The sequence below is a fragment of the Tetrahymena thermophila genome (assembly GCF_000189635.1).
Source record: "Tetrahymena thermophila SB210 genomic scaffold scf_8254470, whole genome shotgun sequence".
Lineage (NCBI taxonomy): Eukaryota > Ciliophora > Oligohymenophorea > Hymenostomatida > Tetrahymenidae > Tetrahymena > Tetrahymena thermophila.
Window position 1 is genome coordinate 443,366 of NW_002476246.1, and position 24,498 is coordinate 467,863.

The 24,498-nt window shown below is 24.1% G+C and overlaps 3 protein-coding genes across 3 annotated transcripts; all 3 read left to right on the plus strand. All coding sequences in view use genetic code 6, as the record gives it.

Moving 5' to 3' along the window:
* Positions 1 to 1,096: 1,096 nt before the first annotated feature.
* TTHERM_01178660 (hypothetical protein) lies at positions 1,097 to 8,766 on the plus strand. Its single transcript, XM_971442.2, has 6 exons — positions 1,097 to 1,209; positions 1,262 to 2,011; positions 2,596 to 3,069; positions 3,281 to 7,139; positions 7,190 to 7,328; positions 7,385 to 8,766. Exons 1-6 carry the CDS (start codon positions 1,152 to 1,154, stop codon positions 8,696 to 8,698), a joined length of 6,594 nt encoding a protein of 2,197 aa, XP_976535.2. The 5' UTR covers positions 1,097 to 1,151; the 3' UTR covers positions 8,699 to 8,766.
* A 1,293-nt stretch (positions 8,767 to 10,059) lies between these two features.
* Positions 10,060 to 16,228, plus strand: TTHERM_001176648 (hypothetical protein; the record flags this gene model as incomplete). Its single annotated transcript, XM_012799418.1, has 6 exons — positions 10,060 to 10,207; positions 10,281 to 11,048; positions 11,197 to 11,682; positions 11,809 to 14,659; positions 14,710 to 14,848; positions 14,924 to 16,228. Exons 1-6 carry the CDS (start codon positions 10,144 to 10,146, stop codon positions 16,226 to 16,228), a joined length of 5,613 nt encoding a protein of 1,870 aa, XP_012654872.1. The 5' UTR covers positions 10,060 to 10,143.
* Positions 16,229 to 18,172: 1,944 nt separating this feature from the next.
* TTHERM_001176649 (hypothetical protein) lies at positions 18,173 to 24,269 on the plus strand (the record flags this gene model as incomplete). The annotated part of the gene is made up of 7 exons (XM_012799419.1): positions 18,173 to 18,236; positions 18,350 to 19,117; positions 19,253 to 19,738; positions 19,836 to 22,004; positions 22,130 to 22,682; positions 22,734 to 22,852; positions 23,200 to 24,269. 7 exons carry the CDS (start codon positions 18,173 to 18,175, stop codon positions 24,267 to 24,269), a joined length of 5,229 nt encoding a protein of 1,742 aa, XP_012654873.1.
* Positions 24,270 to 24,498: the final 229 nt, after the last annotated feature.

Sequence of the window (24,498 nt, forward strand, 5' to 3'; positions counted from 1 at the left end):
TTACTTAATTTATAAATTATTAACACAGAAAAATTATAGAGTTATGGTATTAAAGTATATGGAGTCACTTAAAATTATTTTTTTTTGTTAATTATTAATTTAAGTTAAAATTATTTTTTTAGTAGGTATTTTTTTAGCTACTTAATAATAATATAAAATAAATGAATAATATTTATAAAAAAAAATATGAATATATAAATTTTGTATTAGAGCAAGGTGGTATTTGAAAAAGTCAATGGAATTCTTTAGATAATTATTGAAAAATAATACTTATCAAGATATTTAAAAGAAAATTATTTGTAAGTAAAAATAAAAAGTAAGAAATAAATTATTATTTTGTGTAAATATCTTATACAATTTTAATTTGATTTTGAAAAACTCAAAACCATGAATTTTGATTTCTATGTGACAAGAATTACTTTTATTTGAAGTAATTATATAAGATTTGAATATTTATGAATAATAGAAAACTGAATCTTGAAATTCATAAAATTCATTTTCTTCTAAGTTTTTATAATAAGATATTCATTAGATAAACTCAGCTTTACCAAATTTTAAGTATACAAAAAAATGGGAAGATTAATAAAATCTAAACATGGTATTTATTTTTTTTAAAGAATAAAAATACTAATAACATTACAATTAATGTTGGATAAATAAAGATTTAATATAATTTCTTATAATTTTATGGTTTATGGTTGAGCTTGATTAGATTTTATCATAAATTAAAACTCATAATTTCTTTTGCAATTTAAAGTATGAATATTTTAAGAAGTTATAGATAAGTGGTCACTAGTTAATAAATTATGGTATATTTTTTACTACTTGAACCATAGATTTCTTATCAAGCAAATAAATGCTCAAAGTAAATGGAAATGAAAATCTTCCTATTTAATTTGATTGGAATTGTGCAAATATAAGCAACTTTAAATTGATGGATTTTATTTTATTACAATCGGAAGAAAAATCTAACAAATTGATTATTATTGTTTTTATCATTTTGCTCTGTGATGGTTATTTAGGATTTAAATAAATAAAGTTCATTTCTTTATTGAATAAGGATAGTAAAAATATAAAGAGAAAATAAAAGTGAAGTAAACAAGAAATTAATTAATAGAATACAACAACAAACTAACAAATAAAATAATCAAATGAGATAAAAAAGCTATTTCTTGAATATCTTATTCTACATTATTATATGCATTAGAGGTAAATTTAACTTACTTCTTTCATTTTTTATATTTTAAATATTTAAACTAAGTTCAAGAAATATTTGCGCTTGAGAGGGTTCTCTTGAAGTATTACGATTCTTCCACAAATTGCTAAAACGAGTTACAAACTAACTGGAATATGATTGGGGGAGGTTCTTTTCCTAACAATAACTGCTAATAAAGCTGTTCTATAAATTCAATTATATATACTGCTTTCTACTTAGTCCCGACTCAATATCCAAACGGATTTGAAATTACTAAAACCTTAGCAAGCACAGCTTCCATATTAGGTTTTGATTTAGCTTATTTTGTATCTGGATAATTTACTGTTTCAATATATGGAGATAATAAATTACTATACTAATAATCATATTAGCAAATAGTCTAAAATAATTTTCCTTAAGAAATAATATACAACGGTGTCAATTGCTAAGGCTCAAGTTTTAGAACAATTTTTGTTAGCAAATACGTCAAAACATAGAATATTTCTAAATATTATTTACAGTTCTCTAACTTGCCTTCTAACTATGGTTTTTTCAAAATCTATATGTGGTCAAATTGCGTTTTAAATTGTGATTAATGCAAAGATTCCTAAAATTGCTAAGTTTGTTTATAAGGTTTTTCATTGATGATTATGCCTTCTGGTTAACAAGTATGTTCTTAATAAGAGGATTGCTAATCAAGTAATTGTTTGGAATGTGCTATTAGTGGAATAACCGAAGTATGCATATTATGCATACCTGGCTATAAACTAAATAGTTCTAATATTTGTGTTTCAACTGGTTTAGCTTGCAGTGCAGGTATATTTAGTTATTAAAATATATTTTATTTTAAATTTGCAATTTAAAGAGCATATTAAATAGTTTAAATAAATTAACCAACAGAAATAATAAGCTATTTTTATAACTCAAATATTATCAGCTATTTCTAACATTAATGAATAAAAAATAATTAATGTAATCTTCTATTTATTTATTATAAATTCTGATGGTTTTTAAAAAAATTAAAACAATAACTATTACTTAAAAAATAAATAATACAAATAATATTATAAAATATTCTAATATCATAATTTTGTAAATATAAATTTTAAATTAATTGATAAAAAATTTTTGATTTTCTGATTATTTTCTTTTTAATGAATGATAACTATTTTTTAATCTAACAAAAATAATTTTAAAGCTTTCAATTAAAAAAATGATATTAAGTTAGGTTAAAACTAGCATTTTTGTTAATTTATAAATAAATGATCTTTGCTTGTGAGTAGCGCAAATTATAAAAAATGCTTAGTATAATCCTATTTTATTTTTAAAAATTTTAAATAAAATATTTTTTTTTTACCTTTTATTTTGTAAATAAATAATAAGCATATTTATTTTAATAGGATAATATAGAAGTGAATAAAACACTTGTGAAACATATACAAGTAATTGTCTTAGATAAAATACATCTGAAACTACTTGGTTATAATGCTTTGCTGTACCAGATTAAACAACATTTAAATGCTTCTAAAATAAAGTAATTCTATTATATTAAAGAGGAAACTATAGTGCAAGAGTTTGCGGGTGCAATCATTTACCAAATTGCAATTAATGCAATACAAATACTTGCACTTAATGTAAACAAGGGTATTCTTTTAGTGGATCAACATGTGTTGCATCTACATGCCCCATAGGGTCATAGATGAACCCTATTACAAAAGCATGCTCTAGTATAATATGCTCTGATACATATTGCCTTAAATGTGACCAATTTGTTTGCTAATAATGTTTAGGTAGTTCATATTATGTGTCAGCAACAAATCCTCTTCAATGTAAATATTGCAATGTTCAAAATTGCAAGTAATGCAATCCTGATGGTAATTTTTAATTAACTTTATAAATGATTTTATATCACTAATTTTAGAAATCATCAAATTATTAGTTTATTAAATTTAAAAAAAAATAATTTTATGGAAAATAAAATAATGGAAATTAGTTCTAAAATAAATCAAATTTTAATTTAAATGTTTACTTAAATTTTTTGTTTTAGAGATATTAATTTTACTTAAATAATCATTTTTAAATTAGGAACTTGTAAAACTTGTAATCCAACATACTTTATGAACGGTTCAGGAAACTGCATAAGCTGTGCTTAAAATTGTCTTTTATGCAATGATCCATCAATTTGTTAACAATGTGTTACCGGTTACGTTTTAAGTAATGATAAAACTACTTGCATTTGCTCTATCCCTTAATGCTTTTTGTGTAATCCAAATGATGGAACTATTTGTTCAATTTGCAATAATGGAATATTTGATTCATTATCAAAAACATGTAAATGTACATTAACAAACTGTTAAACATGTCTTCCTTAAAGTAATACATAATGTTTAGCTTGTAAAGGTGTGTTTATCTTAGATTAGAATAATTAATGTTAATGTCCTATAAAAAATTGCTAATAATGTGATTCTTCAGGAAGCAAATGCTTAACTTGCGCCACTAACTATATTTTAAGCTCTGATTCTACTTTATGTTAATGCTCTGTATAATACTGCTCTTTATGTTCAAGTAACAATTGTCTAATATGCACATAAGGCTATACTTTAGTTGGAAACTAATGCATTATGAAAGCCTAAAATTGTATCAAACCTGATCCAACGAATGGTATGAATTGCTTATAATGTGTATCTGGTTATTTGGTTGTCTTAGATGATCAATATAATAATACATGCTAATGTAATGTTTAAAATTGCAAGTAATGTTAGGCTTCTAATGGTAATTTATGTGATCAGTGCTATACTAATTATTAATTAAATAATGATAAGACTTAATGTTTATGTTCTGTTTAAAATTGCCTTTTTTGCAACTTAAATGATGGAAATTATTGTGATTTATGCAATACTGGTTATTAAAATTTAAATTCAGGTAAAATTTGTTAATGTTAAGTCTCCAACTGTTTAAACTGTAACCCTTAAAATGGAAAAATTTGTAATCAATGCTAAGTTAACTATTAAGCTAGTGCTGATTAATCAAAATGTACATGTTAAGTTAATAATTGTCAAAATTGCAATCCTATCGATGGATCTCTTTGTGATAGTTGTGTTGTAGGATATATTCCTTAAAATAGTAAACATAATTGCTATTGTGGTGTAAGTAATTGCTAGATTTGCAATTTATCTAATGGAAATATATGTAATTAATGTACAAATAATTATATAAATAGTAGTGATTAAACTTAATGCAATTGCTAAGTTTCTAATTGCAAAAATTGCAACATAACTGATGGGTCAATCTGTGATACTTGCATTACTGGATATATACTTACAAATAATAATAAATCTTGCCAATGCTCAGTAGCGAATTGTTAGGTCTGTAATCCTTCTGATGGATCATTATGTAATCAGTGCTCAAAAAACTTTATTTTAAGCTCAGATTCTAAATAATGTAAATGTTCTGTTTAAAATTGTTAAGTATGTAATTCAAATGATGGTTATATTTGTGATACATGTGTTAATGGCTATTACCCTACCAATAATAATACAATTTGTTCATGTAGCGTAAATAATTGTTTGGTTTGTAATACGTTAAATGGTAACTTTTGTGATTAATGTTAACCTAACTTTTAGCTAAGTGTAGATAAGAAATCATGCATTTGTTAAGCTTAATATTGCTATTAATGTTCTCTTTTTGATGGAAATATCTGTGGAATGTGTTATTCTGGATTCTATAATAACAACGGATAGTGTTAATGTAGTGTAGATAATTGCCTTGAATGCAATCCAACTTCCGGAAAATCTTGTATTTAGTGTTAAACTAATTATCTTTTAAGTTTTGATTAACTAAAATGTTAATGTTAGGTAAGTAATTGTTAAATCTGCAATCCAAATGATGGATCTTTATGTGATACTTGTGTGATAGGGTACATTCCATAGAATAATAATAAACTTTGTTCATGCAGCGTCGATAATTGCTAAAATTGTAACCCTTCAAATGGTAGTTTGTGCCATCAATGCAAATATAATTATATTATGAAAAGTGACTTTACTTAATGTAATTGCTCTGTTGCTGGTTGTTAAAAATGTAATTATAGCGATGGTTCTATTTGTGATACATGTATTACTGGATATATTCCTTCTAATGATAATAAATCTTGTTAATGCTCAGTTGCAAACTGCTAGATATGTGATTCAACAAATGGATTCATCTGTAAATAATGTTTATAAAATTATTCTTTAAGTAGTGATAAAACATAATGTAATTGTTCTGTATCTAATTGTTAATCATGCAAATCAAGCGATGGATCTATTTGCAATTTTTGCACAAATGGGTATATTCCTTCAAATGACAATAAGGTTTGTTAATGCGGTATGGCTAATTGTTTGGAATGTAATCCTTTAAATGGGTAAATTTGTAACAAATGCCAATAAAATTTTAAGTTAAATGGTGATTCTTCATAATGCTAATGTATAATCCCTAATTGTTAATAATGTAATTCCAGTGATGGATCTATTTGTAATACATGTGGTTAAGGATATACCACATCAAAAGATAATAAAACTTGTAAATGTATTAGCTAAAATTGTCTATCTTGCGATCCTTAAAATGGTAATCTGTGTCTAAAGTGTTAACAGAATTATACATTGAATTAGAATTAATAATGCGTTTGCTAGGTTTCTAACTGCAAAAATTGTAATGTTAATGATGGATAAATTTGTGATTCTTGTGATCAAGGATTTATTCCTATTAATAATAATAAGGCATGCTAGTGTGGAATTTAAAATTGCTTAAAATGTAATCCCTAAAATGGAAATGTATGTCAATAGTGTTAGGCCAATTATGCCTTAAGTTCTAATTCAACATAATGTATTTGCTCAGTTCTTAATTGTCTTAGCTGCAATGTTAATGATGGTTCTATTTGTGATATTTGTTTAGCAGGTTTTGCTCCTCAAAATAATAATAAGGTATGTTAACCTCAAATTAAAAATTGTTTAGCAACAGATCCTTAAAATAATACAAAATGCATTAAATGTCAGCTAAATTATATTTTGAGTGAAGATTAGACTTAATGCAATTGTTCTGTTTTAAACTGCTAAAATTGCAACTCTGGTAATGGTTCAATTTGTGATTCTTGCTAATATGGTTATATTTCTTTAAATAATAATTCAGTTTGCTCTTGCCCTAAAGATTCAACAACATGTATTACTTAGTGCAAAGTTTAAAAATGTAAATAGTGTTCAGCAAATAATTTAGATAAATGTGAAACTTGTGAAAAAAATTACTACCTAGATAACAATTTATTGTGCATACTATCTATGTAAAATGACTTTATTGTAGATTAAAAAGTTGTAGAAAATATTGGTTATAATATAACAATAAAATTTTAAAATGAGATTATAGCAACTACTGATAATGTGAATGGGTTACTCAGTATTTAAATAGTTGATTACAACAATCCTTTTAAAGTTGAAATAGTAGATATCTAAATTAAATAAATAAAGATTTAAATTTATATGGAAGGTAATTGCAAAAATAAAAATTTAATTGTTAAAATGAATGACCTATAATTTGTCTAAGTAAACAATTTGTAAGAATAATAAAAATAAGTTTAATTGAACGATTATGTGGTATTAACAAAGAGCCAAATATAATAATCTTAAACAACAAAGCAAGCAGCTTCTAAAACTTCATCAACTCTCTTTATAGTGATGGTTTTAATGACAGTAATTGGAAATACTTATGTTTTATTTAGCACAATAGACTTAACTACCTTTATTTACTTCATGCTCTTTGTTGATGTTAGGTATCCTGAAAATGTTATGTCATTTTGCTCTATATTTTAAAATTTTTAATTTGCATTTGTCCCTAATACCATACAAATTTATTTAATGGATGCTAATTATACATAACCATACACTCCTTAGAAATTTATTGATAACGGATATGATGCGTAATTTAATAAAAAGCTTTAGATTTTTAAATTTTTTTTTTTAATTTTAGGTATTTTTTTAATGGAGCTGGCTAATCTTTGACTATTATAGTTGGAATTGTTTCAATTTATTCAGTAATTAAGATACTTTCACTTATCCCTATACCATAAATTAGATTATATATATTGAGTAAAATCAAGAGTGGTTGGGTAAATTTAAAATTTGCTTTTATATAATGTTAGCAATTTTAAAAAATAAATATTAGGAATATAATGGATTTTTTGACCTAATAGGATGCGTTTACGTTTATGTATTAGTGTCTACCTTACTCTAGTTTTATTGCTTTAAATTTGACGAATCCTTAGCATTTATTAACTATACGTTATTTTCTTTATTCTTTATATTTGTAATAATTTATCCTATCATGATTACTGTTTTTATAGTAAAATGTAAGAATTTGAAAGATCCTTAAATACAACTCTAATTTAGCTCTATAATAGGGGGTTTTATTTTACCTGAAAATGAGACTGTTGAAGAAAATATAAAAAATAATATAAATAATAACAATAGCATTACAAATAAAGATTAGAAGAATGATATTTAAAGCTAAAATGGAGAAAAACTTAATAAACTAATACTCAGTAGATAGTAAAAGCTTTAGTTAAAATGGAGTAAATTTACAAACGTTATACTATACTTAAGAAAAATCATTTTTATCATGGTCTTGCTATATTTCTATGGCTTTGTATACTTTTAGGTTATTGTAATATGTTTAATGAAAATATTCCTAACCTTTTATTATTTTTATGTGAAACCATAAGAAGATAAGAACACTAATATTAAAAATGGCATAAGTGAAATTCTGTTAATTGTCATGTATGCATCTATAAGTCTATTAGTAGAGGATGATGAGAATTAGGATGAGTAACATAGGTTTAACATTGGCTGGGTAATTATAGCATCAGCTTCTACTATTTTAGTTATTCATATTTTTAGTGTGATTATCGATTTATTCAAAAGTATAACTAATTTAGTTAAGGACTTTATTTGCACATTATTTAAATCAAAAAAAGAGCTTGAAAAAATTAAATAAGAAAAACTAGGAGACATTAATTAATCAGAGTATAAAACTTTAGGTATTGCTTCTCAAATATCTTTAGAAAAAATCAGAAGTATCAAAAAAAAGTTTAGTACAATTATAATATCTTAAATAGAACCAACTTCTAGGCTCTCATTATCACCTTTAAAAAGATAGAGAAGCCTAAATAATTAATCTATAATATCTCATTAGATAAAAACAAATAATTTTAACCAATAATAAGAAAAATAGAAAAATAATAATAATTTAAATTTCCAAGAATTAAGCTTAAATGATAAAAATTAGAATTAAAATTGGTCTTAATAAATAAATCCATTTTACAACAAAAAATATGATATATAAAATGGTTTATCAGATAACTAATTATAAAGTTAATATTAACCACTAAGTAATAGATTTTCAAGCTAAAATGCTTAATTACTGAATATTTCTAATAATGATCTACTATCCCATAAAGATGCTTCTATGCAATTACTATGACAAAATTAATAAAATATGTATTTTATTATTTGCTTTTTTTATTTTTGCATATTAAAATTATTTTAGTCTTATTTATTTTAAAAATAAATTTAAATATACATTATTCATTCAAGAAAAAGCTAAATAAAAGTTCGCAATAATATAAATCATTATATTAATTTTAGAGCAGTAAATTAATAACTAGTTAGAAACTAGTAAAAATATGATCAGCTAAATAAGACTATAAATAAATTAATATAAAAATTAATAATTGTTAGTTAACTATTGATTTCAAATATCTATTTCTAACATAATTAATTAAGCCTTGTTTAAAATATAATTCTAATTATTGGCAAAATTTACTTTTATAATATCAGAAATTTAAATAAATAATAGAATGATCGTAAAGATTGTGTATTCTTAATAAAATATTTGAAAAATTAGTTCAAAAAAAATGTTTGACACCAAAAAATATCTAATCATGTTTTTTAATAAAATTTGATTGCCTATTTTATAAAAATATTTCTAAAATCAAAAGCATAAATAATAAAAGAATTTTTTTAGTCTTTGATTTTTTATAAATCATAAATAATTCATAATCAAAATCTTAAAATAATTATTTAAAATTTGGTCTAAATTTTAGATGTCTCATATATCTTATTATATTTGAAACAATAGTAAGTACAATAAATTAAGATGTAAAAATAATTCTTTTAAGTTAGTTTTTTTTTTTTAAATAAATTTTCTTTGGATATTTTTTTCTATTAAATATACAAAATATTTAAAAAATGAATTTTTGCTCTTCTCAACTAATACTTAACATATCCCTTACTCACCTAATACAGTAAAAAGCGAATTAAATATTAATTTTTAATTTGGCGTACATGAGATGTTAAATATATTTTTAATGCATTTATTTAAAAATTTTTAATTAGAGCAAGAGCCAGTCAGTGCATATTTTAAGTAATACGGTAAATGAGTTAAATCAGTATTTGGTTATTAAATTTGTTACATATATGGACTTTAAATAATCCTTATAAAATATCTTTTTAATTAATGCTTTATATTTAATTAAAATAATGTGGACAGGGACAAAGATTTTATTTTGAGGTATATAATTAATTATTACTTCAGTAAGCACCACTAATAAATTGATTATTCTTTCTTATTTAGTAACCTTGTAAAAATAAATTAACCAGATCTAAACACCAAGAAGCTGAGCTTATATTTTAAAAAACTCTATGGTGTTATGTTTAATTTGATTATATTTCATATCTATTCTTTTATATGGTATTCAAAAGGCTGATAATTTTCCTTATTTGTGTATTTAAAAACTATAATATTTGTACTTGTTTAATATATTATTTTAATTAAAAGTAACAAAATTTTGTCAAAAATAAAAACTCAGATTAATTCAAAAAGTTAAATAGAGAGAAAATATTTATAAACTATATTTTAGCTAAAAAATGATCGAACAATTTTTCTTTTTAATTGTCTTATTCCTAGCTATTAACGGTATTATTGTGAAAGGTATATCTATTTTATTCTTCTTTAAATGATAATTATTCTTTAAAAAACAATTAAATGTTATTTTAATAAATAGGGTTAGAAGTGGTCTACTATTAAGATTTTACTCCTAGTCTTTCCTGCTCTAATCTTTTTAGCTAGTATTGGTCTATAGTTTCTGGTTCTTTTTCTGGTGGAAGTTGCTAATATTAATGCTAGAGATCAGATAATGGAAATCAGGCTGATATATTATCACCAGATATGTCTAGTTATCCTAACGGATTATAAATGATAAAATCAATCACATAACCTTATTCTTTTTTTGGTGTTGATTTAGTTTATTTAAGGAAAATTGACTCCTTAAATATGAATATATTTGATGGAGATACTTCTTTATTCAATTAAAACTACAGCGGGGCTAGTACAGGTACTAATATAGAATATAATTATAGCCTAACATGTTCTCAATATTCTGGATATATGTAAGTAAGTAAGGAAACAGTTTAATTGAATTAATCTCTAACATCAAACAATATAAAAGTGTAGTTCATATAACATGTAACTAATGGTTATTCTTGGTATGGTGTTTTAAAATTAAGAACATGGGCTAATTGTGTAGAAAATTGCGATATTTGCTTAAACAGTACTAATTGCAGCAGTTGTCTTTAAGGGTTTGATAGGTATACACTACAATCAGGATAAAAAGTATGTGAATAAACTTAAGATTGCAACATAAACAATTGCTTTTCATGTATCAAAAGCTCTCCTTCTTCTCTAACAGTTACTTGTGTTAAATGTCTACCAGGTTATTCCTTAGATGCTAACAATAATTGTTTTGCAAATCCTGGAGGGGCTTGTCCTGCAAGTACATTTAAATTTTAATTTAATAGTTTTAAAACATCAATTTATTCAATATAAAAAATAAATCTATGTTTAAATTTAATAATCTAATTTAAATAAAATTAAATAAAAATATTTTATTAATAATAATTTTATTTTTATTATTATATAAGACTAGTATTAATCAAAAGTTTCAGTTTGCTAAACCTATAGTACTTAATGTTATATGTAAAAGTAAAATACTTACTATACTTGGTAAATTTGTCCTGGATAAGTTAATTTATCTTAATACAAATGCTTATATTCATAGTCTATTCTTATCTATGAACATAAAAATTATTCTCTTTATACATGTGGTTGCCCTGTAAATAATTGTATTTAATGTCCAAATCCAAATTAATGCTCTTAGTGTTAATTAGGATATACTTATGATCCTATCTCTTAAACTTGTATTTTTGTGATGTGCCCTGTATTGTATTCACGTGATCCTTAAACAGGTCTATGCAATAAAAATTGCAGCGGAAATGACTGTTAGTAATGTGATTAAAATCAATAATGTATTTTATGTAACCCTACAGGTAATTATTATATAGAAACCACAAATCCAGCCAATTGCGCTTTGTGTACAATTTAAAATTGCTTAAGCTGCTCAGGAGAAGGTATTTAGTTAATTTTATATATTTACTAAACACAATAAAAATAAAAATTTTTAGAATTTATTTTGAAAAATAATTTTTTTGTTAAAATTTAATTTTAATAAAATATTTATTTAATTTTAATTTTAGGACTTTGTTATCAATGCTAAAACCATTTTTCTTTAAGTTAAGACAGAACTGCTTGTAATCCTTGTAATGTCAACAATTGCAATTAATGTGTAATTGGTTAACCTAGTTTATGTTAGACATGCATAGCTGGTTATATTTAAAGCTTTGATTAAACTACTTGTTCATGTTCTGTGTAAAATTGTTAAGCATGTAATTCTTAAGATGGTACAATTTGTGATTTTTGTGTAAATGGGTATCTAATTAGCTTAGAAAAAAAGCAGTGTTCATGTGCTGTTCCAAATTGTTCACAGTGTAATCTTTTAGATGGTACTTAATGCTAAACTTGTGTTAGTGGATATAATCTGAACCCTTTAAATAGCAAATGCTTATGTAATGTTCCTAATTGCTAAACTTGCAATTCTTTAAATGGTAATTTATGCGATAGCTGCGTAACAAACTATGCACCAGTAGGTATCTAATCGCCAACCTGTACTTGCTAAGTTTATGGATGCTAAACGTGCACTCCTCTTAATGGGCTCATATGTTAAATTTGTTATTCGAATTTCATAATTTCATAAAGTGGATCTTGCTTATGTAATGTTTAGAATTGCAGTCAATGTAGTGCAACAGATGGAAATTTATGTAATACATGTCTGAATAATTACTAATTAAGCTCTTCTAAAACATCATGTGATTGTTAAGTAAACAGCTGTAATTAATGCGATCCAAACAATGGAAAAATATGTATATTTCCTAAACCAGGTTATACATATGATTCTATAAGTTAAACAAATAAATGTAATTTTGCAAACTGTTAAATATGTGACCCAAACAATGGAAACATTTGTTTACAATGTTAAAGCGGATATAACTTTAATTCTAACTAATGTTAATGTAATGTTTCTAATTGCTTAACTTGCAACTCTTCAAATGGTAATTTATGCGATAGCTGCATAACAAATTATGCACCAGTAGGTACCTAATCGCCAACTTGTACTTGCTAAGTTTATGGATGCTAAACGTGCACTCCTCTTAATGGGCTCATATGTTAAATTTGTTATTCGAATTTCATAATTTCATAAAGTGGATCTTGCTTATGTAATGTTTAGAATTGCAGTCAATGTAGTGCAACAGATGGAAATTTATGTAATACATGTCTGAATAATTACTAATTAAGCTCTTCTAAAACATCATGTGATTGTTAAGTAAACAGCTGTAATTAATGCGATCCAAACAATGGAAAAATATGTATATTTCCTAAACCAGGTTATACATATGATTCTATAAGTTAAACAAATAAATGTAATTTTGCAAACTGTTAAATATGTGACCCAAACAATGGAAACATTTGTTTACAATGTTAAAGCGGATATAACTTTAATTCTAACTAATGTTAATGTAATGTTTCTAATTGCTTAACTTGCAACTCTTCAAATGGTAATTTATGCGATAGCTGCATAACAAATTATGCACCAGTAGGTACCTAATCGCCAACTTGTACTTGCTAAGTTTATGGATGCTAAACGTGCACTCCTCTTAATGGGCTCATATGTTAAATTTGTTATTCGAATTTCATAATTTCATAAAGTGGATCTTGCTTATGTAACGTTTAGAATTGCAGTCAATGTAATGCAACAGATGGAAATATATGTAATACATGTATGAATAATTACTTATTAAATAATTCTAAAACATCATGTGATTGCTAAGTAAACAGCTGTAATTAATGCGATCCAAATAATGGAAAAATATGTATATCTCCTAAGGCAGGTTATACATATGATCCTTTAAGTTAAACTAATAAATGTAATTTTGAAAACTGTAAAAGATGTGACCCAAATGATGGAAATATTTGTTTGTAATGTTAAAATGGATATAACTTTAGTTCGAACTAATGTTAGTGCAATGTTTAATATTGTTAAAAATGTGATCCTTTAAATGGGAGTACCTGTCAATAATGTATTACTGAATATCACTTTAATCCAACTGGTTAAACTGTTTAATGCTAGCTCAATTGTAGCTTAGACAACTGCAAAGAATGTTAAGATCCTCCAAATAATAAAACTTAGTGTAAAAGCTGTAATTCTGGATATGTATTAGATCCATCTACAAATTAGTGTGTTTCAACTTAATGCAAAGTTCCTCAGTGCAGTCAATGTTAGCCATATAAACCAAATCGATGCTAAACATGTAATGATAAATATAATTTAGATTCTGATTCATAATGTATTTTATCAATAAGAAATGATTTCTCTGTTTAGTAAACTGTCATTTAAAATGTTGGCTATAACGTCACATTAATTTTTAAAAATTAAATAGTTATGGAAGATTAAAATTTTGACAGTTAATTAAAAATCTAAATATAAGATTATGTTAACCCTTTTTAAGTCACCATCCTTTATGTTTAAGAATAATCAATCAAAATTTAATTAAAATTATAAGACAATTGTAAAAATAAGAACTTGGTAGTTTAGATGAAAGATCCTAGCTTTGTTTAGATTAATAACTTAGTCGATCCACAAAAAGAAGTAAAACTTAATGAATATGTAGTTCTTTCAGAATCTTAAATTTAATAGTCTTAACAGACTAAATAAGTTACTTCTGGAGCTTCCTCTTCCTTACTTATAATGATGATACTTATGATAGTGATAGGAAATACCTATGTTCTTTTTAGTACAATAGATTTAACAACTTTTATTTATTTTATGCTCTTTATTGATGTTAGATATCCTGATAATGTTATGTCGTTTTGCTCTATATTTTAAAATTTCCAGTTTGCATTCATTCCTAACTCAATATAAGTTTATTTTATGGATCCAAATTACACTCAACCATACACTCCCAAGAAATTCATTGATAATGGATATGATGCGTAAAATATAATTTTTATATAAATTTATTCAAATATTTTAAATTAATTAGATATTTCTTTAACGGAGCAGGATAATCACTTACAATTATAGCTGGTATCATGATGATATATGGAATTATCAAAGTTTTATCTTATGTTCCAGTAACTTCTTTAAGGGTATATATAAAAAGTAAAATCAAAAGTGGATGGGTATATTTTTATCAATTATATTATGATATTTAAAAATTTGTTTTTATGACTCATTTTTAATTTAAAAAAAATTAGGAATTTTGTGGTTTTTTTGATATGGTTGGATGTGTGTATGTTTATTTATTAATATCTTCTCTATTATAGTTTTACAGCTTTTAATTTGATGAATCACTTGCTTTTATTAACTATACACTCTTTTCTATAACCTTTGTATTCACTATTATCTATCCAATAATGATAACAATTTTCATAAAAAAATGCAAAAACTTAAATGACCCATAAATTCAAATGCAATTTGGATCTATTATAGGAGGTTTAGTGATACCTTAAAATGATCAAAATTCTGAGGAATAGAACAAAAAACAAGAAAATAACTTGAACCAATCTAATCTAAAGATGTCAAATGAAAGCAAATCTTTATAAAAAATTGAGAATGAAAAACTAACCAGATAAAAATAGTTACAGTATAAGTGGAGTAGATATACCAATGTAATTCTTTATGCTAGAAAAATTATTTATATGATGGTTTTATTATATTTTTATGGATAAGTGTACTTTTAAATGATTATTATTAATTCTATGAATATTTTCCTATCAATCTATTATCTGTACCTTAAGCCATAAGAAGAAAAATCTGCTAATATAAAAAATGGAATAAGTGAGGTGTTACTAGTAATAATGCAGGTTACAATTTGCTTCTTAGTTAAAGATGATGAAAGTTAAAGAGAGGAAGATAGATTTAACATAGGATGGATTATAGTTGGTAGTGCATCTTTAATTTTAACTATACATATTTTTAGTGTTATTGTAGATCTATTAAAAGGTATTTATAATCTTGTTAAAGATTTTATTTGCACACTCATAAAACCAAAAGCAGAGATCGAAAAGTTAAAATAAGAAAAACTCGCTTAGGAATAGAATAAATAAAATAAATTTTTAAGACTAGCTTCTTAAATTTCGATTGATAAATTAACAAGTATGAAGAAAAAATTAAGCTTAATTGCTTAGTCATAATTAGATATATCTATGGTATCAATATAAAGACATTAAACCAAATAAAAATAAATAATAGTTTAACCTAAAAATAAAGAAAACAAACATATCAGAGAACTACAAAAGTAATCAGAAAATGGTGGCTAGCCAAATAAACATTCCCTTAAAGACGTAGAAAACTAAATTAAAAAAAATGAATAGAAAAACTCTTCTTTTGAATTAAAAAACTCTCCAGACCACTAAAAAATGAATTTATAAAATTCATTTATCCACAATAACATAAATAATTAGAATACTCATAAAATACTATTTTCAGCGCCACAATCTATTAATTTATCTAATAATTATTTACTAGCTGCTAAAAATCCATCATAAGTTTTTTTATGAAAGTAATTGTTCATATTTTTTTAAAATATTGTATTTTCTTAAGTATGTTTTAAAATAAAAAAATTAATTTTCTAAATTAATTTAATTAAATTCAATATATATTTATGGATATTAAAAATTATAAATTTATTTATCTGACAAATAATGGAATTCGTAAAGGCTAAAATAATCATACAGATAATTAAATATAAATCATAAAATAAGCAATTAATAATAATAATTTACTATTCATTTAGTATAATTTTTTAATTCTCTAACTCAAATTTATTTCTTAAGGAATTTCATATTTTCTGCTTGTATATTATTTTATCTAAATAACATATACTAAATCTTATTTTAATTTTATTTCGAAGAAATTCAAACTTATTCATTATGTATTTAATATATTCAAATATAGCTCTTTGCAAAGTTAAATAATAATCATCAATATTTATTAGCAATAATTTAAATAGTCTTTAGAAATAAATGTAATAAAATTAAAGATTATGCTAATCCAGGGCTGACTGGATACATAATGTCAGCGGAATTTCGATATGTTTTTATTTTAAAATTGAATGCTAAGTAGCCTTCTTGCTTTTTTTATTTTGGTTTGTCAGAATTTATCATATATACCTGTGATTTTATTAAAAGAAATGCCCTTTAATTTTTATGAAAAACTAATTTTTTTGTTTTAAAAAAAAATTCGCAAAAAATATTTAAAATTTTAATTTTATAAAATGTAAAAACATGGTATATAAAACTTGCTTTTTGTAAATTTGTATTGCAACTTACTCTAAATCTAAAATAATTAATTAATCTGTTAAAATATAAGTCTGACTATTGGCAATATACATTTTTATAATATCAGACATTTAAATAAATAAAAGGATGATCAAAAAGATTATGTATTTTGTTAATTAAATATTTAAAAAAATATAATTCAAAAATAAATGTTTGATGCCAAAAAATATCTCTTTTTTAATAAAATTTGATTGTCTATTTTATAAATATATTTCCAAAATCAAAAGGATAAATAACAAAAGAATTATTTTAGTCTTTGATACTTTTATTAATCATAAATAAATCTTTGTCAAGATATTTGAAATAATTATTAAAAAATGGTCGCAATTTATTTTCACTGTATAATATATCTTCTTTTATTTTAAATAATAGTAAATTTTATAAATTAAGATATAAAAATAATTTTTATTAAGTAGGTTTTTATTTATTTTAAAATAAATTTTCTTTGTATATATTTTTTTTAATGGAAAATATTCAACAAAAGAATTCTTGCTCTTCTCAACTAATACCTAACCTACCCCTTACTCACCTAATATAGTAAAAATCAAATTATATATTATTTAATAAATAATTTGGTGTATGTGTGATGTAAAATATATTTCTCATGCATTTATTTAATAATTTTGAATTATAGCAAATATCAGAAAGTGCGTATTTTAAGTAATATGACATAAGGGTAAAATCAGTACTTGGTTACTCAAATTTGTTATCAGAGATGAACTTAAAATAATCCTTGTAAAATATCTTTTTAAATCAATACTTTAAATTTACTTGAAAAAATGTAGAAGGCATAAATATTTTTATTTTTAAGTATATTATGAATTATAACTTGAGTAAGCACAACTAATCAAAATTAATTATTATTCCTTATTTAATATCTTTGTAAAAATAAATTAATCAGATTCAAATATCAAGGAGTTGAGATTATCTTTTAAAAAATTCAATGGTGTTGTGTTTAGTTTGATTATATTCCATATATATGTTTTTATATGGTATTCAAAAGGCTGATTTATTTCCTTATTTGTGTATCTAAAAACTATTTGTATTTGATTTATCTATATATTATTTTTTTTTAAAGTAACAAAATTTTGTCAAAAACAAAATTCAGATTAATTCAAAAAGTAAATAGAGAGGAATATTATTTAAGTATATTTTAGCTAAAAAATGATGTAATAATTTTTCTTTCTACTTGTCTTATTCCTAGCAATTAATGGTATTATTGTGAGAGGTATATCTATTACTTTATTTTTCATTAAATGATCATTCTACTTTTTTTTGTTTAACATAAAATACGTAGAAGTTAAATATTAAAAAAGCTATTAATTTTATTTTAATAAATAGGGTTAGAAGTGGTCTACTATTAAGATTTTACTCCTAGTCTTACCTGCTCTAATCTTTTTAGCTAGTATTGGTCAATAGTTTCTGGTACTTTTTCTGGTGGAAATTGCCAATATTAATGTTCGAGAACAGATAATGGAATTCATATTGACATATTATCACCAGATATGTCTAGTTATCCTAACGGATTATAAATGATAAAATCAATCACATAGCCTTATTCTTTTATTGGTGTTGATTTAGTTTATTTAGTGAAAGATGACCCCTTAAATATGAATATATTTGATGGAAATACTTCTTTGTACAGTTAAAACTATAGTGGCGCAAGTACAGGTACGAGTATGGAATATAATTATAAATTAAAATGTTCATTTTGGTCTGGAAATATGTAAGTAAGTAAGGAAACAGTTTAATTGAATTAATATCTAGCATCAGACTAGATAAAAGTGAAGTTCGTATAACATGTAACTAGTGATTTTTCATGGTATGGTGTTTTAAAGTTAAGAGCATGGGCTAATTGTGTAGAGAATTGCAATGTTTGCTTAAACATAGCTAATTGCAGCAGTTGTCTTTAAGGGTTTGATAGGTATACACTACAATCAGGATAAAAAGTATGTGACTAAACTTAAGATTGCAACATAAACAATTGCTTTTCATGTATCAAAAGCTCTCCTTCTTCACAAACAGCTACTTGTGTTAAATGTCTACCAGGTTATTCCTTAGATGCAAACTAAAATTGTATTGCAAATCCTGGAGGGGCTTGTCCTGCAAGTAAATTTAAACTTTAATTTAATGGTTTAAAATAAATAGTATTCAATATAAAATATAAATCTATGTTTAAATTTAATAATTAAATTGAAATTAAATCTTTTGTAAATAATAATATTATTTTTATAATTAAATTAGACTAATATTAATCAACAATTTCAGGTTGCTAAGCCTACAGTACTAAATGTTATATGTAAAAGTAAAATACTTACTATACTTGGTAAACTTGTCCTGGATAAGTAAATTTATCTTAATACAAATGCTTAAATTCTTAGTCAATTCTTATCTATGAACATAAAAATTATTCTCTTTATACATGTGGTTGCCCTGTAAATAATTGCATTTAATGTCCAAATCCAAGCTAATGCTCTTAGTGTTAATTAGGATATACTTATGATCCTATCTCTTAAACTTGTACTTTTGTGATTTGCCCTGTATTGTATTCACGCGATCCTTAAACAGGCCTATGCACTAAAAATTGCAGCGGAAATGACTGTTAGTAATGTGATTAAAATTAATAATGTACTTTATGTAACCCCACAGGTAATTATTATAAAGTAACCGCAAATCCGATCAATTGCTCTTTGTGTACAATTTAAAATTGCTCAAGCTGCTCAGGAGAAGGTATTTAGTTAATTTCATTTATTTAGTAAATACAAAAAAATAATTTTTTTTTATAAAATTTAATATTAAAAAATATTTACTTAAATATTAATTTTAGGACTTTGTTAGAAATGCTAAAATCATTTTTCTTTAAGTTCAGACAGAACTACTTGTTATCCTTGTAATGTAGACAATTGTAGTTAATGTGTAATTGGTTAACCTAGTTTATGTTAGACATGCATAAATGGTTATATATTAAGCTTTGATTAAACTACTTGTTCATGTTCTGTGTAAAATTGTTAAACATGCAATTCTTAAGATGGTACAATTTGTGATTTTTGTGTAAATGGGTATCTAATTAGCTTAGACAAAAAGTAGTGTTCATGTGCTGTTCCAAACTGTTCTCAGTGTAATCTTTTAGATGGTACTTAATGCTAAACTTGTGTTAGTGGATATAATCTGAACCCTTTAAATAGTAAATGCTTATGTAATGTTTCTAATTGTTAAACTTGTAATTCTTTAAATGGTAATTTATGTGATAGCTGCATAACAAACTATGCACCAGCAGGAATCTAATCGCCAATTTGTACTTGCTAAGCTTATGGATGCTAAACATGCACTCCTCTGAATGGGCTCATGTGTTAAATTTGTTATTCGAATTTCCAAATTTCATAAAGTGGATCTTGCTTATGTAATGTTTAGAATTGCAGCCAATGTAGTGCAACAGATGGAAATATATGTAATACATGTGTGAATAATTACTTATTAAATTCTTCTAAAACATCATGTGATTGCTAAGTAAACAGCTGTAATTAATGCGATCCAAATAATGGAAAAATATGTATATCTCCTAAGCCAGGTTATACTTATGATCCTATAAGTTAAACAAATAAATGTAATTTCACAAACTGTTAAATATGTGATCTAAACGATGGAAATATTTGTTTGTAATGTTAAAGCGGATATAACTTTAATTCTAACTAATGTTAATGTAATGTTTCTAATTGCTAAACTTGTAATTCTTTAAATGGTAATTTATGTGATAGCTGCATAGCAAACTATGCACCAGCAGGAATCTAATCGCCAATTTGTACTTGCTAAGTTTATGGATGCTAAACTTGCACTCCTCTGAATGGGCTCATGTGTTAAATTTGTTATTCGAATTTCCAAATTTCATAAAGTGGATCTTGCTTATGTAATGTTTAGAATTGCAGCCAATGTAGTGCAACAGATGGAAATATATGTAATACATGTGTGAATAATTACTTATTAAATTCATCTAAAACATCTTGTGATTGCTAAATAAATAGCTGTAATTAATGCGATCCAAATAATGGAAAAATATGCATATCTCCTAAGCCAGGTTATACTTATGATCCTATAAGTTAAACAAATAAATGCAATTTTTAAAACTGTTAAATATGTGATACAAACGATGGAAATATTTGTTTGTAATGTTAAAGCGGATATAACTTTAATTCTAACTAATGTTAATGTAATGTTTCTAATTGCTAAACTTGCAATTCTTTAAATGGTAATTTATGCGATAGCTGTATAACTAATTATGCACCATTAGGTATCTAATCTTCTACTTGTACTTGCTAAATTTATGGATGTTAAACGTGTACTCCTCTTAATGGGCTCATATGTTAAATTTGTTATTCAAATTTTAGTATTTCATAAAATGGATCTTGCTTGTGTAATGTTTAGAATTGCAGCCAATGTAGTGCAACAGATGGAAATATATGTAATACATGTGTGAATAATTACTTATTAAATTCTTCTAAAACATCATGTGATTGCTAAGTAAACAGCTGTAATTAATGTGATCCAAATAATGGAAAAATATGTATATCTCCTAAGCAAGGTTATACATATGATCCTATAAGTTAAACAAATAAATGTAATTTTGCAAACTGTAAAAGATGTGACCCAAACGATGGAAACATTTGTTTGTAATGTTAAAATGGATATAACTTTAGTTCAAACTAATGTTAGTGCAATGTTTAATATTGTTAAAAATGTGATCCTTTAGATGGGAGTACATGTCAATAATGCATTACTGAATATCACTTTAATCCAACTGGTTAAACTGTTTAATGCTAGCTCAATTGTAGCTTAGACAACTGCAAAGAATGTTAAGACCCTCCAAATAATAAAACTTAGTGTAAAATCTGTAATTTTGGATATGTATTAGATCCATCTACAAATTAGTGTGTTTCAACTTAATGCAAAGTTCTTCAGTGTAGTCAATGCTAACCATATAAGCCAAATCTATGCTAAATATGTAATGATAAATATAATTTAGATTCTGATTCTTAATGTATTTTATCGATAAAGAATTCTCTGTTTAATAAACTGTCATTTAAAATGTTGGATATAATGTTACTTTAATTTTTAAAAATTAAATAGTTACGGAAGATTAAAATTTTGATAGTTAATTAAAAATCTAAATATAAGATTATGCAAACCCTTTTTAAGTTACTATCCTATAGGTTTAAGAAAAATCAATAAAAATTTAATTAAAATTATAAGACAATTGTAAAAATAAGAACTTGGTAGTTTAGATGAAAGATCATAGCTTTGTGCAGATTAATAACTTAGTTGATCCACAAAAAGAAGTAAAACTTAATGAATATGTGGTTCTTTCAGAATCTTAAATTTAATAGTCTTAACAGACTAAATAAGTTACTTCTGGAGCTTCCTCTTCCTTACTTATAATTATGATACTTATGATAGTGATAGGAAATACCTATGTTCTTTTTAGTACAATAGATTTAACAACTTTTATTTATTTTATGCTCTTTATTGATGTTAGATATCCTGATAATGTCATGTCGTTTTGCTCTATATTTTAAAATTTCCAGTTTGCTTTCATTCCAAACGCAATATAAGTTTATTTAATGGATTCTAATTATAGTCAACCGTACACTCCCAAGAAATTCATTGATAATGGATATGATGCGTAAAATATCATTTTTCAAATAAATTTATTTAAATATTTTTAATTAAATAGATACTTTTTTAATGGAGCAGGATAATCTCTAACAACTATGGCTGGTATCATAGCAATATATGGAGTTATCAAAATTCTATCTTATATTCCTGTAACTTCTATAAGAGTATATATAAGAAGTAAAATCAAAAGTGGATGGGTATATTTTTGTCAATTATTTTAAGTTATTTAAAAAAGTTATGAAATTTTACTAAGCTAGTTTTGACTTATTTTTTATTTAAAAAAAATTAGGAATTTTGTGGCTTTTTTGATATGGTTGGATGTGTGTATGTTTATTTATTAATATCTTCTCTATTATAGTTTTTCAGTTTTTAATTTGATGAATCACTTGCTTTTATTAACTACACACTCTTTTCTTTAACCTTTGTATTCACTATAATATATCCAATAATGATAACGATTTTCATTAAAAAATGCAAAAATTTAAATGAACCATAAATTCAAATGTAATTTGGATCAATTATAGGAGGTTTAGTGATACCTTAAAATGATCAAAATTCTGAGGAATAAAACAAAAAACAAGAAAATAACTTGAATCAATCTAATCTAAAGACATCAGATGAAAACAAATCTTTATAAAAAATTGGACATGAAAAACTAACAAGATAAAAAGAGTTACAGTATAAGTGGAGTAGATATACAAATGTAATTCTTTATGTTAGAAAAATTATTTACATGATGGTTTTATTATATTTTTATGGATAAGTTTACTTATAAATGATTATTATTAATTCTATGAATGTTTTCCTATCAATCTTTTATTTGTACCTTAAACCATAAGAAGAAAAATCTGCTAATATAAAAAATGGAATAAGCGAGGTATTACTAGTAATAATGTAGGTTACAATTTGCTTCTTAGTTAAAGATGATGAAAATCAAAGAGAATAAGATAGATTTAACATAGGATGGATTATAGTTGGTAGTGCATCTTTAATTTTAACTATACATATTTTTAGTGTTGTTATAGATCTATTAAAAGGTATTTATAATCTTGTTAAAGATTTTATTTGCACAATGATAAAACCAAAAGCAGAGATCGAAAAGTTAAAATAAGAAAAACTCGCTGACGAATAGAATAAATAAAATAAATTTTTGATACTACCTTCTTAAATTTCGATTGATAAATTAAGAAGTATAAAAAAGAAATTAAGCTTAGTTCCTTAGTCATAATTAGATATATCTAAGGTATCTATATAAAGACATTAAATCAAACAAAAATCAATAATAGTTTAACCTAGAAATTATGAAAGCAACCATATCATTGAACTACAAAAGCAATCAGAAAATTATGGCTAGTCAAATAAGCATTCCCTTAAAGACATAGAAAACTTTATTTAAAAAAATGAATAGAAAAATTCTTCTTTTGAATTAAAAAACTCTCCAGACCATGAAAAAATGAATTTATAAAATTCATTTATCCACAATAACATAAATAATTAGACTACTCATAGAATACTATTTTCAGCACCTCAATCTATTAATATATCTAATAATGATTTATTATCTGCTAAAAATCCATCATAAGTATTTTTATGAAAGTAATTGCTTATATTTTTTAAAAATATTGTATTTTCTTAAGAATTTTTTCAAATAAAAAAAATAATTTCTTAATTAATTAATATTTATAAATTTATTTATCTGACATATTTTGGAATTCGTTAAGGCACAGATAGTCATAAAGCAATATTCTATATCAATTCACTCTATTAAATAAAATAAAAAAATATAAAATACTCATAAAACTAAAAACTTTCTAAAAACTAAA